The 21,659-nt window shown below is 39.1% G+C and overlaps 1 protein-coding gene across 3 annotated transcripts in view; it reads right to left on the reverse strand.

Moving 5' to 3' along the window:
* LOC123756358 (uncharacterized) overlaps positions 1-21,659 on the reverse strand; it is a 227,956-nt gene that overhangs the window by 25,255 nt on the left and 181,042 nt on the right. For all 3 annotated transcript variants that reach the window (XM_069331241.1, XM_069331240.1, XM_069331239.1), the window contains exon 6: positions 7,257-7,488. In XM_069331241.1, coding sequence (XP_069187342.1) covers positions 7,257-7,488 — 232 coding nt within the window. The remainder of the gene's footprint in view (positions 1-7,256; positions 7,489-21,659) is intronic.

Below are 21,659 nucleotides of genomic sequence, written 5' to 3' on the forward strand. Positions count from 1 at the left end.
TCTGCCCATTTGTTTCCGCCTCCGCCGGGGATCGATCCCCGGACTTTAGTATTACGAATCCCGAGCGCTGTCCACTCAGTGGTCAGGCCCCCTATGTGGGGTGTGCAGGTGGGCTGCATGGGTGTGTAGAGTGGGTCAGATCATAATCATATTCCGTGATCGATACATGGAGACCCACTATCCCCACCTCCCTTGCTGGGTGCTTGTACTCTCCCTGGGCGCCAGCCACGCCCCTTACTCTCTCTCTCTCTCTCTCTCTCTCTCTCTCTCTCTCTCTCTCTCTCTCTCTCTCTCTCTCTCTCTCTCTCTCTCTCTCTCTCTCTCTCTCTCTACATTTCTTTTTCACTCTGCGACTCCTTCACTCCCGTATCCTCTTTCTCCATTTCCGCCTTTTCATCGACTTCCTCACAGTGAGCGTCGTCTTTAACGACCTGTCTGTGAGAGGGGTGTGTGCAAGAGAGGGGAGTGTGTCTGTGAGAGGGGTGTGTGCAAGAGAGGGGAGTGTGTCTGTGAGAGGGGTGTGTGCAAGAGAGGGGAGTGTGTCTGTGAGAGGGGTGTGTGCAAGAGAGGGGAGTGTGTCTGTGAGAGGGGTGTGTGCAAGAGAGGGGAGTGTGTCTGTGAGAGATAAAGACGGGGAAAAGATGAGAGTGGAGGGATGAAGGGAGGAAGAAAAGGACTATCATGGAGCAGGGAAAGAAAAATTATATATATAATGACCGAAGGAGTGGGAAGAAGAGAGGAAAATCTATACCGTGAAAAAAAGAAGGATTAGTATTAGAATGGAGTGTCAGAAATGCCAGGAAATGGCACAAATAGTGTACAAGAACCAGCAAGCCAGGAAACAGAGAGTACAACACAGCAAAATAGAGAGGGGACTGTCTCTAGTGAAGTACTTATCGGAAGAAGCAAGCAGAAGTAGCTATGCCAACTTTCACCCTGTCAGGTCTGGGTACTGAACAACCGGACCCACTGCGACATCGGGGAAAGCCAATGCAGCTTGGATAGAGATGAATAACATTAAAGTTATGTACACGAATGCAGATGGAATTACAAATAAAGGGGCAGAAAAACAACCTCACATTATCAAACAAAGATGATAAGTGGCACAGAAGATGTAATCTTCCCATGAGGATGCCAGGTAATAAAGAGAGAGTAAACAGGGGTGGAGGTGTAGCTCTACTTCTGCAACTGGACTGGGGCTTTGACAAAATACATTTATCAAATAAACTGATCAGCAGGAGCACAGATTAGGAATAGCAACAGCGGGTAATATGATGATATTGTAGGCTTGAAAGAGAGTGGGATAAAGAGAAAGAGAAAGAGAGAGAGAAAGAGAGAAAGAGAGAGAAAGAGAGAGAGAGTGAGGAAGAGAGATAAGCAGATTGACACAGAATAAGAGTTCTTTAGACTTCCACAGACTTCCACACAGCACAGACTTCTACGCGCTATATATCGCCTGCTAAATTCCCTTTTATCTAGACAGATCAATCTCATTGCACTGATACCACTTAATATGATTTCAATGCGAGAGCCTCGCTAAATAGATACAATATATGCGCAGCCATCACTAATTCATACTACGTATACACGGAAGTGATATCGCTTTAATATGTACACACACACACACACACACACACACACACACACACACACACACACACACACACACACACACACACACACACACACACACACACACACACACTTAGATGTCTGTACACCTTCTATGCGGGACAAATTTTAAAGTATGTCGTCCTATCGTGGATCTCTCAATCTAAAGAACATATAAGGAAACGCGAAAAGTTTTAGAAATTTGCAACAAAGCTCGTTCCTGAATTGCGACTGATTGCGTATGTAGGATGACTGAAAGAACTAGACCAGACGTCGCTAGAAAAGAAGAGGGGGAGAGAGGAGACATGTAAGACATACATAAAACACGTATGGGGAATGACCGAGTGAAAAAGGCAATTTTAGCAATGAAAACCCATAGAACAAGAGGGCATGGGTGAAAGCTTGAGAAACAGACCAGTCATAGTGATTATGGGAAGTTTTCTTATAGATTAAGAGTAGTGGGAGAATTGAATGAACTAAACTAGCGGGTTGTAAAGCCGAACTCTATTTATAATTTTAAAAGCAGATATGAGAGGGGGAAATAGGTCAGGAGCCATTGCTTTAGTCAATCGGCTGATAGAAAGACGGGTTCCAAGAACTAAAACCCGATCTTTCTGGCAGAGATACGTAAGCACAAATAGGGGAGTACACACACACACACACACACACACACACACACACACACACACACACACACACACACACACACACACACACACACACACACACACACACACATATATACCACCAAAGAGCCAAAGCTCAACCCTCGCAAGCACAATTAGATGAGTACAGACACACAAAACATGCGCATTTATTAACATTATTATTTTAAAAGTCTATGATGCATTAATTCGCCTTTTGGTTTCGAATTCTTTAAGGCGTGACCACATCAGAATATTCAGGACATTTCGGCAGCCTCCGAGTGTAAAAGAATCTTGATGAAGCACTAGAGTGTAGACACTCTTGGTAAAGACTTCCACGCGTTATTCTGGTTATCAGTAAAGCGAGGCAACGGCAGCTACTTGCTTGTTTGCAGAGAAAATAAATTTGATTAACGAAAACAAATCGGGGCAACGGTTAGGAAGAACACTGATGATGGAAGTAATATGATAAATTGGAGACAGGCATACTTGTTAAAAATTGCGGAGGGGGAGAAAAAGATAGAGTCAAGAGGTGCTATACACTGTAGCATATATTAAAAAGTATTATAGCGTGTCTTCATTTACGTAAAACTTCGTTTAATTTTTTTTTTACCCTGCATCCAATTATCACATACATACACACACTCTCACTTAACGTAGTTTGAATATAAAGTAAGTAACTGTTTTTCACTATTGAAACACCTAATCTCTAATCCCTTTATTCCCATGCAAACTGCAAGATAAGGAATAAAATTGTAGTTCTTCTAGTGGGTAAGACGCCCCTATGATCAGCAAAGTCTTCATTATACTTGCAAATGTTACAAGATTAAAAAAATTCAACTGCAGAGTAAAAATCTTGTGCTAAGATGGGAGCCGTGAGTGCCCCCATCACGTTGCTGGTGGTATGATAATTTAAGATTTAGTTTTTCTATAAAGTTTGGAACACATGGTAAGTTTTATCACGAAGTTTCAAATATGCACTCTGGATATTAATGTTTTTAGACAGAAACAACAGGGTAGCTGTAACTATCATTGCGAAGGCTGCATCAATTTCAAGTTAACTATATTTCCATTCATAATTGTGGGTAGTTTTAACTATAATATTATAGACTGGGAAAGCTGGGATCGTGGTGGTACAGAAACATGGAGAGGTGAAATAATGAAAGCCGGGATGATAAATGTTCGTAACTTACATGTGAATGGACCCACCAAGAGGAGGGAAAGCGATAATTCAGCCAGACTAAACCTGTTAATCCTTGCGAACGACTCGGTTTTAAAGAAAATCAACTCATAATATTAGTTTACAATAAGCTATCACTGTGTACTAGCAATGAGGTATATTTAGGTAGAAGGAGTGAGTCAATATGAAAAGGGATTTGAAGCTCAAAGACAGACATCTTAAAGGAAAAAGAATGAAGAAATAACAGATTTTTTGTCGGGAATACCATGGATTTTTTTTACAAGAAATGCTGAGACGCAGATCATAAATATGTCACTGTCAAAAAAAGAGACAACGGAAACATACCATTAATCCACAGTTTACCAAACGTGTATACAAGCAAAACACACACGGAAAAGGTCATGAAAATCTGCAGGAACAAGAGGATGGCAGAAGAAAAACAACAAGAAACTCAGGACTAAGTACTTTTTTGTTAACAAAGAAGCAGAAAGGCAGTCTTGAAAAGATTCAATCCAATTTGCACCCCACAGTCACATCAGGAGAAAAACAACCAAGAAGGAACATACTTTGAAGATGTGAATATTGGGGAGCAAATTTGCAAAACATTAAAGATGCTTTTGTGAAGAATCAAAAGATGATTCCGAGAGGTCCTTGCAGTATAGCTAGAAAAGCTGTCTGAAAACAGGTAAGCACTGGAAAATATTAAGACTTACAAAGATGCGATAAAAGAAACATAAAGAAACTTGCTGGAAGAGGACATGATGAATGCTATGGGATCAAGCAAGATCTCACTGTCGATAATGAAAGAGAGAGAGAGAGAGAGAGAGAGAGAGAGAGAGAGAGAGAGAGAGAGAGAGAGAGAGAGAGAGAGAGAGAGAGAGAGAGAGAGAGAGAGAGAGAGAGAGAGAGAGAGAGAGAGAGAGAGAGAGAGAGAGAGAGAGAGCTGAAGTCCTGTGCTGGTTACCTACTACGATATTCAGCTTACTGGAAAATAGGGAACTACCAGAAAGCTGAAAGCAACCGATATAATATATACTAAGGAAGACATAGGCGGCGGTGCAATGTAGACCAATGATTTTCTCTTGCACACTATGCAAGGTGACGCAAAAGGTCATACAACGTGACTTCCAAAACACCTGGAGAGAATTGCCCTTGCAATGAAAAACGAGCATACAATATAATTATATGATACCCATGAATATGAAGGCTTGGAGACGAATTGACTTTTGTGAAGGATCTGTGAATTGATAGAAACAAGGAATTTTCCTGGCTGATGTCAGCAAGGAAAACTGATACACTCGAAGCTGGATACTAGTTTATGGTAGAAAAAATTCCGTAAGAAAGAGGTTTCTTGTTGACAAGCAAACTAATTTCTTTTGATGCCGGATCAAAAGATAGATTACATGAGCTGAATGTTGAAAGTGAGCTTTAGGCTTAACGTTCATGATTTTTTAACATTTCTGAATATGTGCATATGATGAATAATATATATGAAAAGACAATACAGTTCACGTTGCCAAGAAAAATGAACAGAGATGAATAAATATTAATATGAATAAATATACATATTCTCAGAATGACCAAGACGTCGATAACACTTTCCAAAAAAAAATCTATGATCAATATGTACCATAACTTAACTACTCGCCTGAAATTAAAAGAAAAGAAATAAACTCAGAGAAAAAAGATCAGAATACAGGAAATTTGAATATGGGAGATATCATTGTATATCCTCGCAAGGATATTAACCGGAAGCGAAGTATTCGAGGACAGGTTCATTCCAACTTAGGCCACAAAAAGACTGGCAACGATGCAGAGGAACGCCATCTTGTGAGTGAGCCTCACCATGTCGCTGGTGAAGGGTGATACATAGTTTAATGAAGATACAAAGAAGGAAAACGGTATATATATATATATATATATATATATATATATATATATATATATATATATATATATATATATATATATATATATGTATATATATATTTGTGCATTTGTCAGAAAAAGCTCACCAAATTGATTGGGAGAGTGCTTCTTCAATAACAAATTGTAAAAGCACCTATAACAGAAACATAATTGAATCTGCTTTGATACAGATCACCAAAGAAAGTAATTTGAATATTAGCAGTGGTCTATATAACTTAGATCCATTTCTAATAGATCAGCTAAAGGGCGATTTAAGTAGAATCATTGAAAAACATTTGTCTCACTAATTTATTGTATATATTTACTTCTTTATGTTATAATCACCTATATATTATGCTTGTATGTCTGCTGTATCAGATGGGCCATTGTGCTACATCGGATGTGCCAATTGGGTGCATCTGATGGGCCAATGGGCCTTCTGCGTTGTCCAAGTATTGTACCTCACCTTTCTTCACCACTCCTTCCTGCCTATTTATACCCATCACTCGATCTGTAAAATGACCTTCTGAAGATGTATTTAATATACGAAAGTACTTAAGGAAATTTCCTGTTTCATTTTTCCTCCGTGGTCTGACATTGTCACATTCTTAATCACGTGTTTATTTTCGTGATATACACACATATATATATATATATATATATATATATATATATATATATATATATATATATATATATATATATATATATATATATATATATATAGGTCATGCTCTATACCGGCAAGGTCATTCAGCGAAGGTTAGCTGCTTATATACGGCGGTAAAGGTTGAGAGTCCACACACATACATTGCTTTTTGGCCGAGTGGGCAGGGCTTGAGGGTCGTAGTTCTAACGGCCCGGGTTCGATTTTCGGCCGAGGTAGAAACAAATGGGCAGTTTTTTCACCTGATGCATCTGTTCACATAGCAGTAAATAGGTACGTAGGGATTCTAAAACACACACACACACACACACACACACACACACACACACACACACACACACACACACACGCACACACACCCTCGAGAAGCTCAGGAATCTGAACACCAGTTGATTGACTGTTGAGAGGCGGGACCAAAGAGCCGTCAGATTGTAGAGCTATCAGATTGTAGAGCCATCAGATTGTAGAGGACATTCACTTGGTCTACTGAGATGACGATGCTCACAGTGAGTAGTGGTAGACGGTTAAGGCGTGAAGGGATGCTTTTGACACAGATGTAATGACATTAAACAAGTGAGTTAGAGTTAGAACGCTGCAAGCACATATAGGCAAGGGTGCTCACATGCGCTACACGGGGGACGAGATTAATTAACATGAACAAAAGAAACGTAATATGTTTAACATCAGAGCTGAAATCTGAAGTGTGTGAGTACGTGTGTATCAGAGAGAGAGAGAGAGAGAGAGAGAGAGAGAGAGAGAGAGAGAGAGAGAGAGAGAGAGAGAGAGAGAGAGAGAGAGAGAGAGAGACAAAGGTAGAATGAGGAGGCTGAGGGATGTAATATTTATATTCTTAATTACCTGCTTCCTACACACACACACACACACACACACACACACACACACACACACACACACACACACAGGGCGCTGGTGGCTGAGTGGACAGCACGTTGGATAGCACATATTCCTGTGGACCGGAGTTCGATTCCCGGCGCCACTGTAAAAGTGAGGCTGAAGAGAACCTGAATAACAAAAAAGTTATATATAAATATGCTTACAGACGCATAAAGACTACCATACCACAGGAAACACTCGCCTACAGACTTACAGAACTGCTTGAACCATTACAAACTTAAAAAGGCGGTCATAACCATCCGAATCACTCACCCACAGACTACGAAAGTCGTCTGTAATACCTACTTAAAAATGAAAATGACCTCAAAGGATACTCCTGATCAACACTTACCTGCAGACACAGAAGGCCACTTGCAGCCTGCGGAGAATGCTCACACGCTGGTAGAACTCCTGAAGGGCAGTGCGGCAGCGGTCGGGCTCACAGTGGGCATGCTCACACCACAGCATGACCCCGTTAAGCAAAGGTAGACAATCCTCGTCGTTGTGACACTCATCCAGGGCCACGTGACACATGGCCTGCGCCGTCTCCACCTGCACTGCCTTTGACAGGTCCTTCTGCCCTACTACAGGAGGAGCATCAGGTATTAAAATAGGATATTTCGATAATTTGGGTCTATGGATATTTGTGTAAATGAGTTGTATATATATATATATATATATACATATATATATATATATATATATATATATATATATATATATATATATATATATATATATATATATATATTAAGGTAAATTCTATATCTTTAGCATTCAGATTATCTACGTTTTCGTAAATTTTCAATCTACTTTAATGCTATGACCTTAGGTTAAAAAATTCTAGTATACTATTGAACGTCAATGTTGGAAACAAAGACTTGCCTCAATGAGAACAAGGAAGATTTAGTGACTAATATAATTTCTGTCTATTCAGCTATTTATACGTTTAATTACTTCTATCAAAACTAACTGAGATGTGATAAATGCAATATATATATATATATATATATATATATATATATATATATATATATATATATATATATATATATATATATATATATATATATATATATACATAATTTAAGAAAAACTTAAATTGCAAACAAAGACAAATGAGAATTAAATCTATCTACCACAATGGAAGAAACTCAGTTCAAGACGCATGCGCACGCGAGCGCATGCAGGCACTAAACATGCCTCCTTTTGTATCTTAAGAAAGACCACTGTCTTACCGTCTCCTGAAACACTTGCCTTGAAAAAGATGAAGCCACATGCTGCCCATTTCCTCTCATTTTAAAGTACTTAAAATTGCACCCTGACACAGAAGTATTCAAGGTCTTTCAAGGAAAAAAAATGATCTTCCCCCTAAAGATGTTTAAATCTCGGTTCCATAGTGTGTGTGTGTGTATATATATATATATATATATATATATATATATATATATATATATATATATATATATATATATATATATATATATATATATATATATATATATATATATATATATATATATATATATATATATATATATACTACTTGGGCTGGACGGTAGAGCGACGGTCTCGCTTCATACAGGTCGGCGTTCAATCCCCGACCGTCCAAGTGGTTGGGAACCATTCCTCTCCCCTGATAATTCCCCGTCCATTCCCTTCCTCCCTGTCCATGTTATTTGAGGAAACGTGTGTTACCAGAAACGTGCTCCGGAACTTGATAACGAAATTTGTGTTTTATTCAAGAAATAATTAATGTGTTAAGTTAGTTAGGAAATTGCCGCGATGTTTAGAACTCCTATGGAAAGATCAAGAAAAAATTATTGAAAAGAAGAGAGATAAGAATATATTAATAAGAGAAAAAAAATGGAGAACCGAAAAATTCTTATAGAAAGCTTTCTTAAGAGATCCTAATCTGAAAACCCTTCAATAGTGTGAATTGTTATACGTGTCCAACTGTCGCTCGGTTTTGCTCTTTCACAATCTCTATGTCTTTCTATAGTCCCTTCTCTGCCTCAGTTGTTCTCTCATCCTCATTCTTCTCTCTATCTTTCTCCTTCTCTCTCTCTGTCTCTCTCTCTCTCTCTCTCTCTCTCTCTCTCTCTCTCTCTCTCTCTCTCTCTCTCTCTCTCTCTGTCTCCATCGTGGCTTCAAAACCTAGATAACACAATCACATGACGCCAAAAATAGTTCATGGAAATGTACCTCCCACTAACCATTACACAGAGAATATAACTATTGCTAATTTTCTTCTGTTGAATGTGAAATTAGGAACATGTAAATTCATGAAATTGGCTGAAGCAACAAAATCAACAAATAAATGATCGCGAACAACAGAGGAATTTTCAAAGGAGTTTAGAAAGCAAATAGAAAAATTGGAGCATGGAAACTACAACTTACCTTGGTATTAGGAGGAAGAGAAGAAGGGGGAGAGAGAGAGAAGGAGGAGGAGAATTGGAGGAGGTGGAGGAGGAAGAGGAAGAGGAGGAAGAGAAGAAGGGAGGTGGGAGAGGAGGAGGTGGAGAATTGGAGGAGGTGGAGGAGGAAGAGGATGAGGACGAGAAGGAAGAGGAGGAGGAGTTAGATGAAAAGTAGAGAGGTGAGGAGTAGGAGACGCAAGAACAGAAGGAACTGGATGAAAAGAAAAAGGAGATGGTTGAGAAGGAAGGAAGATAGGGAGTAGGATGGGGCCCTGACGTCACCCGGGTTACGTTGAGGGTCAGCTGGTTATCTCTGGTGACTGTTCTCACCTACCTTCCCCTCCCTTCTACCCCCTTCCACCCCCTTCCCCTCCCTTCCCCTCCCATCTCCCCCCAATCATCACTAACTCTCTTCTCGGGTTTCCTCCCTTCCTCAATTCTAATTTTCCCTTTTCCGGTCCCTCCACTTCATTCTCTTCATCTTACTTCTACTCTTCCGGTTATTCTGAGTCACGTCTTTTCTCTTACTCTCTTTTATTCACTATTTAGTCTGCTTCACTATGTCTCATATTTATCCTCCTCCTCCTCCTACTGTTCCTCTAAATTTATTTTACTTATCTCATTTTCTTATTCATGCTATTCCTTCCATTGTAATCATCGTCATTGCCAACAATTATTACTTTCATTAAGTTTGAAAGAGAGACAAACAGACAGACGTGCGTGCACACACACACACACACACACACACACACACACACACACACACACACACACAAGATAGGTGTAGGGAGCAGGAGGCCAGATACAAGGTATCATCTTTGAGAGGAAATTCTTCAGGAGTCAGAGAAGGAAAAAGACTTGGGGGTTGATATCACGCCAGACCTGTCTCCTGCAGCACATATCAAGCGGATAACATCAGCGGCATATGCCAGGCTGGCCAACATACGAACGGCATTCAGAAACTTGTGTAAAGAATCATTCAGAACTTTGTATACCACATATGTCAGGCCAATCCTGGAGTATGCAGCCCCAGCCTGGAGTCCATATCTAGTCAAGGATAAGACTAAACTGGAAAAGATTCAAAGGTTTGCCACCAGACTAGTACCCGAGCTGAGAGGTATGAGCTACGAGGAGAGACTACGGGAATTAAACCTCACTTCGCTGGAAGACAGAAGAGTTAGGGGGGACATGATCACCACATTCAAGATTCTGAAGGGGATTGATAGGGTAGATAAAGACAGTCTATTTAACACAAGGGGAACACGCACAAGGGGACACAGGTGGAAACTGAGTGCCCAAATGAGCCACAGAGATATTAGAAAGAACTTTTTTAGTGTCAGAGTGGTTGACAAATGGAATGCATTAGGGGGTGATGTGGTGGAGGCTCACTCCATACACAGTTTCAAGTGTAGATATGACAGAGCCCGATAGGCTCAGGAATCTGTACACCTGTTGATTGACGGTTGAGAGGCGGGACCAAAGAGCCAGAGCTCAACCCCCGCAAACACAACTAGGTGAGTACAACTAGGTGAGTACACACGCACACACACACACACACACACACACACACACACACACACACACACACACACACACACACACACACACACACACACACACACACACACACACACACGCACACACACACACACACACACACACGCACACACACACACACACACACACACACACACACACACACACACACACACACACACACACACATACAGCGAAGGTCAGACCCACATTTGAATATGCATCCCCTAGCAAGGCTCCTTTACCTGAAAAAGGACAAGAGAAACTAGAAAAGGTCCAGATATATGAAACAAGACTCGTTTCTGAGCTGAAGGGCTTAAGCTATGAGGAAAGACTGAGGGAACTAGACCTTACCACACTGGAGGAAAGGAGATCTAGGGGGACATGATAACAACATATAAGATTCTAAGGGAAATTGATACGGTAGATAAAGAAGCATTGTTCCAAGCTAGGAACAGCACAACAAAGGGGTCATAGATGGAAACTCGAGGCGCAGATGAGTCACAGGGACGCCAGAAAGAACCTTTTAATTAAGTGTCAGAGCTGTCATTAAGTGGAACAGATTAGATGTAGAAGTCCTTAAATCTAATTTAATTTAAAGATTTAAATGTAAATATGATAAAAGCGTGAGAAATTAGTCATTTTATTAATCTAAGAACACTCAGAAGGTGGGGCTAGGAGCCTAGATCGACCCTATAAGTACATCAAGGTGAGTACATCTAGGTGAGTACACACACACACACACACACACACACACACACACACACACACACACACACACACACACACACACACACCAATGTCTGCCACCTCCACCACACTGACTCAGGCAATTTAACCGACTGGCCACTTCGCATGTAGAGAGACCATTTTTGCTGCAGTAGGGGTGGTAGTTGTGGTGGCTGTGACGGTGGTGGTTGTGCTGGTAGTGGTTGAATGTTTGGTGGTATTGGTGGAGATGGTGGTAGTGTTGCTGGTTGTGTGGAGGTTTGAGTGATTGTTGAAGGGACTAGTAGTGGGTTTGAAGGGACTAGAAGGAAGGTTTGGGAGGTTGAAGGGACTAGTAGTGGTTCTTCTAACAGTCTGGTGAGAGTGTTGGCAGTGATGAAATGAGGGCTAGTTGTGATAGTGATTTTAATAGTGTTGGTGGCTGTGATGGAGTTGGTGTTCGTGGTAAATGCTGTGTGAGTGATGATGGTGAGAAGAGAGGTGTTGAGTAGCCAAAACACTGTTGAACCAGGGGTGCAAGTACTTACTCAACAGGAACCAGAAAGTAATAGAGAGGGAAACATCTGAATGAAACTGGATACAACATGGAAGGATATATTGACTCCTATTCCAAATTACTGTAAACTCCTTAACTGGGGTAAAATAAGAGAATAGAAGTGTATGGGAGTACGTGGGAGCACATATGCGTACATGAAAGTACGTAGGAGCTCATAATAGTACAAAAGAGTTTATGGGAGTATATATACTCCCATATTCTATTTTGTACTCTATTTATACTCCCATTTACTATTAAACTCCAAGTTTAAATGGGAAATTGGAATATATAGCAGTACTTGGAAGAGACTGACATCAGAAGAACTATACATTAGTTCATAATTTGCCGATATGCTGGGAAAGTAGATATATTATGTGAATTTCAACTAAACTAACGTTTGTTAGGATACAGATCAGAATGGCGAAGATAAAGGCTCTCATTATAACAGCAAAGGGTCTTTATTGCAAGAGACTGAGCAACAAAGTGACATAAAATGTTAGGGTACGTAGTCAAGAAATGTGCAGAAACATGAAAAAGTTAATTTCTTTACAACAAAGTGCTTGATGGGTTTCTTAGGAATAAATAATCCACGGTTCAACAAGCACTTTTTTTTTCTACCACAAACGTGGCTATTCATTTACAAGGCTAACCAGCATATATTTATTTTCTTCTCTCCTCCATGGACAGGGTAAGAGATCTGTTAAACATATAGTTCAGTTATTTTTGAACGCTCGACTACAGAAGGTGATTGTAGTGCCTTTAAAATGCTACGAGCCAAAGACCAGAAACTGAAAGGTAGAGTGAACGTTCCAAAGGAAACACACTGAGACAGATGCAAGGAAACACACTGAGACAGATGAAACAAAAACAACACAAAAAACAAATAAAAGAAACAAAAGCTGCAGTGCTCTATGATTCCCTGTAGTTACAAGGTGGGGCCAGAAACCTAGATCTCATTCGGTAAGAATAGAAACTTAGGCGCACACACACACACTAGCCCGAGATAAATTACTTTTGTGTCCTATGAAAGTCTTCGCTGATTGAACTGAAGAAGCAGGAGCATCACCTTCACGAAACACCAAAATATTGTCTCTTTAGGAATGCGTTTATAGATATTAGTAGGATATTTAGGCTGTTAAATGCCTACAATGTTAACAAGGACTTAATGACAGGAAAGCTAACAATCAAACCGCCTTTTAAAATATATGTTAATAACTTATGAATCATTATTTTTTAAACGACAGCTTTGATGACAGTAATGGAAGCGATAATGGTATTTGAGATATAAATGACTTTTATTATGTAAATAAATAGATAATAGCTATAATAATAATAGAATAATTATGTATGTTTTGGAAACTCTTTTCTGTAATAAGAGATATAATTAATAATATATAACTATTAAGAAGCTACAAGGACTGGTCAAATACAAATATTGAACATGGGGATGTCGAATTAGTTGGAAACGCAAAACAAATATATTGTTTTGCTATTTGCAAATATTCTTCTATTTCTCAATTTTGACAATTGACTGATAAAAAAAATGCTATACTGTTTAAGTTCGAATTTCGTGATGAAAAATATGCTTACTTTTTCTGAAAATTTCACGACATTAACCTCAGACTTTATCGGCTTCAGCTTCCATACTTTTTACCATTCCTCTAAAGGCTTTGATCTTCGAGCTTTTGATTTAAAGTTTATGAAGTTCATTGTGGATTGAACGTAGTAGTCATGATATGCCGTGGGTAAGACAGACGTACAGAAAATAGAAATAATCGTTACACTTGCGAAATCAAAACTAAACTTCTTTCGTAATGTATTTATATATATATTTTTTTTGTATTGTATATCACCTGTTGAGCTCAAAGCCAAATGTTACTTATGGCAAAAATGGAAGTTTATTTTTGATCGCTGCACACCTGTTTAGTCTCACAATTATTGTAATGCTTTGTGTACAAGTTGTTGCAAATAAAGTTTCTGAATCTTTTTTTTTTTTAAAGTTTCTTGATGCTGAAAAATTTTGGAATTGCTATTTAGAGTGGATTTGTTTCCAGCAACCGTCTGGAGAGGGTAGAGTCCTCATCTATCAGTTGATAGACAGACAGAAATAGACAGACAAACGGAGAGAAACAAAGAGAGAGATTTTCAATCTATTTTAAATCTTTTTTCACAAAGGCTAAATAGATACTGCTTTATCTATTTACTTATGTATTTACTTATTTATTTATTTTTTATATGAACCTGGGAGTTAGACAGCTGCTTCCTGGGGTTATGTGTGTGTGTGTGTTAGAAATATATGTAGTAGATATAATAGAGGAAAAATAGATTGGTTAGAAAGAGGATGTCAAAGAGCTAATAGCTCGATTAGGCAGACACAAAATAATAAATACATACACGCAAACACTTGCATTGTAATGCATGTGTGTGTGTGTGTGTGTTCACATGCAGTGTAATGCATGTGAACGCAAAGAACACAGTCCAGATTATCCTTATCGGTGTTGGGAAACGGTGATTTTTGTGTTAAAAGTTCGACAACAAGACTTTGCTTGAGCCTCGCTGAGAGAGAAACCTTGACTGACTCCAGCGTCAGTTTGCTACCATCACAAACGACAGAGACACGGAAATGCTTTGAAGTTCTTGCAAAACAATGTCATAGGCAATTTCTATTGTATTTCGAAACTTTAGGCTTTGTCTTTGTTGAAACGAAATTTTGATATTGTTGATTTGTTTCGTATTTTTACGTGTGGAAGATCAGATTGTGTTTTCTCCTGTGACGTGCGTACAAGATCTCCAGCAGGATGCGTTTAGTTGCGTATAACATTGTTCTCTCCTGTGATATGCGTATATCAGCGAAAAGGGTATCGTTGCGTAAAGCAACGTGTGATGCGCGTATAAACAGCAGAAATGTTTCATGGTGTATAACAAGATTCCAAAATTCCTATTGCACATGAGACGCTCAAAGGGAATTCACGTCGGATTCCGCTTTCTGATAGTCTGTTTTTGACAGCATTTTCTTATTTAGTCAGTGGAATGGAAACGCAATAGATTCTGCCATAAATTTTAGTTGCTGTTCCCTCTGAATTATCGGATAACAGAATACACGTGGGCTCACAACTATTAAGTTGTTAGCCAAATGTTTTCTGCGGTTAACTTTCTTATTTTCTTTTGTCTCTACCTTCGCTTGAGGTTAGAAAATACATATCTGTCATTTAGACGTTTGAAGCATGAGCCTAAAAGGGCCAAGCAGTTAATATTTTCTATGAATTTTGAAGCTATACTAATCTAAACGTTCTCCCATGTCATTCACTTGCTCCGGACCTGTTGCTCGATCAGCTGGAGCCTACTGTCCTCCCCTACTACCTGCGCCAGCTGGGCTCCACAGCAGCTGGTGAATAGATTAATGGGAAATGGGAGAGATTGAGCCTGGGGGAGGGTAAAAACGTCACAGGAACAGCCACACACCAGAGCGCACAGTGTAAACAAACCTTGAACTACACGCGCGCGCCATCTATGGAAGGTCCCGATAAACACAGAATTACGTTAGCCAGGTTAACTGGCTTTGGTGCTTGGCGGCCCTGCGGGTAGATGGCGCGCATGTTCTATATGGTGTGCAACATGGCGTCCTGATGCGGCTGTTCTTATAGCCTGGCTAACTTCCCTTTTCTATTTGCTAATGGATAATAAATAGTTCAGCGGCTTGAGCATGCGCTGTGCGTGACCATGTGCGTGAGTGCGATTGTATTTGTGTTTTCTTCTAATATTTTCTTTTGAAATTATTCAGACATTTCTGTCCAGTATATTTGTTTAGTTGTTTGCCCGGAATGCTGTGATGTTTTCCTAATGCCTCTCTGCCTGTTGTCTCACATACTCATTTATCACCCGTTTGAAGTAATCTTTTTCTTCCAGTGTCCTCTGTCACTGGATTTTGTTTAGTTTTCTTTGCACTTTTTTCTTTGGAGGTGGGGGCGGCGAGGATTTAACACAATACAATTTTACAGTAAAGCCTGAACAGAATACTGAACGTTTTTCATATTTTGGCTCTTGAAGGCTACCTGAATGTCCGTCCGTTGGGGTGTGTCTGTCTTTTGTTATAGCTATATTACCAAGTTGTTTCTAACAGAGCTGGGTCTAGCTCTAGAGCCCCCGCCTCAGAGGGGGCTCTAGTTACGTGGATCTCAGATACTTTTCACGCAGTTCAGCTTTGTTGGTTTCACGTTTGAGCTGCAAGTTTTAGGACTGACCTAATATACGCCATGTTTAGAATTATGAAGGCTTTCCTATTTCATATATATGATGCCATCGGTATTTTTGCGGGTTTTGCATGTTATGCTGATGCTTTGCTGACATGTCTCTAGTGCGTAGATTGGTGTTATTGCCTCTTCCACGACATTTTCCTGTTATGATGTCTATAGTTGTTTTCCTCGTAGACTGGACCGTACTTTTGGTCACATTTCTTCTTTTCGAAATCATTATTTTATTTTTCTTATGGAGATTAAACTCCAGTAGCGATTTGTTCTCCAATCGCACAGCTTGTCCAGGTTTTCGTAGAGTATTATGCAGTATTTTTCGTTCCTGGACCGTTTCATCAATTTTGAATTGTTTGCAAGTATAATTAAGTGCGATCAAGCCTTCCAAGGTTTGGAAATCTTGCATTTGGCACGCAAAACAACATCCCAGTATGTCTCGCCTGCCCGGGAATCGAACCCAGAACCAATAGGTTGGGAGTCGACAGAGATGAGCCTGCGCGCGCGTGAGTGTGTATGTGTGTTTCATTGTTCATAATCTGGAAATTAAACTTAATGTCGTACTTAAAATAAAAATAATCTGAACGCGATCCGTCATCTCTGCAACTGCTCTTAAAATGTCGTAAACAAAATTTCTCTTTCCGTTCCGAAATTTCTGATCTCAAAAGTGAATGTCTGACTATTACCATCACCGGGAAATATAATTTTATTCCTTTGACCACTTTTCTAGAGCATCACCTAATATAGCATTGGATGAGATCAATACCTGTGACCTCTTATGCTGTCATGTCAATTGGTCTCCTCTATAAAATCAAGGTCTTTTTTTTTATCCTCGTCACCTGACAATATGTCTGCTCTCTGCCTCTTGGCTTTGTGTAAGAACTGGTCACTAATTGGATGGAATCCTCATATATTTCCTCCGGTCTCTTATCACTTTTAATTGATCTCTAAGATGTAATCTAAATTTATTATCCAAGAACTTTCATTTCAAGGGAATTTTTTACTTTAGCTATCCTAATTGTTCTCAAACAGTGTTTATATTCACAGACTTTCGCCTCAAGAGCTTGTTAAGGCATCTGACTTTATATACCTGAAACTATTGACACACACGCAGTTAGCCACATTTAAAACACGTGGCTAACTGCGTAATAGCGTTACACTGCTATCACGCAGTTAAGCCATCTAAAAAAACAGAAATACTAACTATTTGAGACTACAACCTCTCGGTACTGAAGGAGGACACCTGCACTATACGAATGGTCGTGTGGAGGTACAATTCTCTGTATATGTTAAGACTGAGGACATTAGAGTAGCCTCGTTACATGTCCTATATCCGAAATGTAACTAACAAAAAACTGGTGACGAAAATTAGAGTACTTATAATCTCTATCTCAACTCCTCCCATAGCTACTTTAACGGTTACTCTCTACTACCGCTCAATATTATTTTCTTTACGACCACTCTCACTCTGTATATATATATACCGTCAACAAGGGCGTATATAATCAGCAAGGACGTATATATATATATAGTCAGCAAGGGCGTATATATATATAGTCAGCAAGGGCGTATATATATAGTCAGCAAAGAAGTATATATAGACAACATAGGTTACGCATCAACACGACTGACAAACCTCATGAAAACACAGTGATAAATTTCCTTTACAACTGGTGACCTGTTAGCAACACAGGCAGCAGAGTCATATATTGACCTTTTGATTGCAGAGTATTGCAGTTCTCACGACCAGATGATAACCTCTGGCATGCTCCAGTGTAATTGGATTGCTATTAACGCTGGTAATATTATTAGGGCGTATATTATTATATTATTATTGGTCTAGGAGGATGTTGTGAGGCTGATGTTAATCTGGTCACTGGTTCAATCGCCTTCCTGGTCCAGTTATTATTATTATTATTATTATTATTATTATTATTATTATTTTTATTATTATTCTTAATATTGTTTCAGTGACCATCACTGTTGTTTATATTTGCTTTGGCTGTAATTATATAAAAATTTCTGAACATGACAATTGCGTTTCTTAAACAACTTGATAAATCAGTCCTTATTTGTGCATGAAGATGATTGTGCGTACGAAATAATGCACAATAATCTATATATGCAATGGTTTTGCATTCCCAATGCAGCGTGACCGTCAATTTTTCAGGTTTTGCGCGCACAATTTAAGCCCAATAGTCAATTACTGTTTACATTAATGGGATCTATGTTACTGTTACGGTCGAAGCTCGAGTGCTTAATTGATCAATGTCGACAGCAATAACACGAACCGAGGCAAGGATGTATCAATGGGTTGCATTACTATTTTCTAAGGGTCGCATCATGAGCGGCGGGTGAGGGTGGGTAGTGGGTGTGACTGGATTATCTTGAGATGATTTCGGGGCTTAGCGTTCCCTCGGCCCGGTCCTCGACCAGGCCTCCTTTTTGGTACACCCCCTTCCCCCGGGAAGCAGCCCGTAGCAGCTGTCTAACTTCCAGGTACCTATTTATTGCTAGGTAACTGGGACATGAAGGTGAAAGGAACATTTTGCCCATTTGTTTCCGCCTCCACGGGGGATCGAACCCGGAACCTCAGGACTACGAATCCGAAGCGATGGCCCACCCGGCTGTCAGGCGTCAGGGTGGTGGATGTGTGTATGTGTGTATGTGTGTGTGTGTGTGCGTGTGTGTGTGTGTGTGTGTGTGTGTGTGTGTGTGTGTGTGTGTGTGTGTGTGTGTGTGTGTGTGTGTGTGTGTGTGTGTGTGTGTGTGTATAAGCAACCTATCCACCTACAAAGAACGTCGCTTTTCACTCGTATGCGTTCCAAAAGACCCTAAATTTTCATACTATAAAATGGAAGCGACTCGCAAAAGTGACGTACTGTCCCGTTTTCTGTTTTGCGTGCTCTGGTAGGTTAGGAGAGGACACTTTAAATTGTTTGTTTTCTTGACTTTGGGAAACCTTAGGAGGACGGGCTGGTGTAAGGGTGAGAGTCGTATTGGGATGCAATGATATATATTGTCAGTCATATCTAACAGCCATTTTATTCATTAGTGAATATATGAAAAAGTCATTTGGTAATGTAAATAATTACTTTTTTCCCATATGAATCCAATCAATTATTTAATTATAATTTCAGTCAATTCATCAACCAGCATAACGGTTAGTTAACCAATGAGTAGGTCAGCCAATCAACGAAGAAACAATTATTTGGTGAGTTGACAAATCAATCAATGAACAAGCATTCAGTCAACCCTCCACCCAAACAAAGCATAACTCACAGGAATGTGAGATATATAAAACACATTTAACCAATAACAGACTCTCCAGTATCGTTAATTTACCACACAGGTCATTTTTCTAATAACAAGGACCTTCGATTAAGTTATAATGCCTCTAATAATAAGGTATTAAACTATTTTGTAGGTCTATGTAGCTTGAACAATTTTCAGCCTGTTTGCTCCGTTTTGCATGTTTTTGTTTATTCTGGTAAACATTAGAGGACAACAACAAAGAACGTAATGGAACGCTTATCAGAAATATTTCAAACATTTAACAAGTGTTTGGATTTAAATAATGATAAGAGCAGTTGATTTTGGCGTGCTATCAGTTATTCGTAAACGTGTAGGTGTATGGTATATATATATATATATATATATATATATATATATATATATATATATATATATATATATATATATATATATATATATATATATATATATATATATATATATATTGTTTTTATGTTCGTGTCGTAATTGAGGGAGCACTTAAGATTCCAAGAGAGGTAAATTAGAGCAGGTGTAGAGAACAGGAGGCGTGACAGTGGTCCGGTGTCGTGACTCGAGCCTCACCTGGCACAAAGAAAGTGTGTGTGTTCAGTGGCCGTCCACACGTAATGAGCTGCCCTTAATATGCGAAGCTGGTGGGTATATTTGGGAAAACGGGGATATGACCCTGCAGAGGCAGTCCTAGTTTCGTGTGGATCTTTGAGCTCTATTTAAATATGCTTCGAGCTCTATTGGAAAATACTTCGAAATCTGTTTGAAAATGCTTCTAGCCCTTTATGAACCTGTTTCGAACCTGTTTTGGGACGCGTGTTAGATTCCACTTCGTCCTACAAAAGCTAACAAGGGGTATACAAAATAGCAGTAATCTGTCCTTTGTCTTTTCTTGCAAGCTACGCCGTTGCGACATTTGTGTTTTTGTCACACCTACAAAACACATAGGTACCTTACCTGTTCTCTGAGGATTCTGCACTCAGCTGTAACACCTGTGATGTTCACTTGAGCGTGTGATATTTGCTGGTAGAGTTTCCTAAATGTCTTCCTGATGAGTCTAAGTATCTAGAGATACTTAGACTCATCAGAGATGGTCGAGGATGTAGTTTACTTGTTCTTCCGGTGAGTGAAATACTTCATTTTTCCGAATAGAATTTTTTTTTCCGAAATCTATCACATTTACTTATGTGTATTTTTAACGATTTTAAATATACATATTTTACAAATTTAATTTGATCAGAAATATGTTAAGTTATTGATTTCCTAATGTGTGTTTTTAATATTTTATCAAACTGTTATATAATATTGGATTTATTTGATTTAATTTTCTCACTGTTATAATGCCAAGTAGGCAGTACTTACCATTATGTTATTAGGAATTATTATATTAGGAATTATAATATTATGAAAAATATTTCCTAATCAATGAATCCCATTTTTTTATTTATTCGTTCCCTATTTGAATATGTTTCGATCCTTATTTGATAATGTTTCACTCCCCTCTTTGAATATGGCACGAACTATATTTAAATATAATTCAATCCCTGTTTGAATATGCTTCGATCTCTCATTGAAAATGTTTCAATCCCTCTTTGAATTAGCTTCAATCCCAATTTGAATATGTTTCGATACCTTTTCGAAATTAGACCCTTTAAACGTTTTTAGACCCCTAACAACCAGTGGCTGGTAATCATGTGCTATGTGTGGAATGCAGGGGTCTGCCCATGTGTAAATGCTAAATATATGTAGAGTTTGAATATGCTAGGTTTTCTGTCCTGTTTAAAAGCACCCAAACTATAAAGTACTTGTTTTTTGGGGTTTTCTTTTGGTGAGAAAATCCCATTATTATTGGGCATATGGATATGCTCGGGGTCTGTCCTGCTAACTACAATCCACTATCCAAGGTCATACGGGATTTCGGGCGTCTATCAGTTGAGGCCTAGGTGTAATGACCCAGAGACAGGCCAGGTCAACAGCATCTATTAGAATGTGGGCGTGAGAGCTGT

This window comes from Procambarus clarkii, chromosome 25 (assembly GCF_040958095.1).
Source record: "Procambarus clarkii isolate CNS0578487 chromosome 25, FALCON_Pclarkii_2.0, whole genome shotgun sequence".
NCBI lineage: Eukaryota > Metazoa > Arthropoda > Malacostraca > Decapoda > Cambaridae > Procambarus > Procambarus clarkii.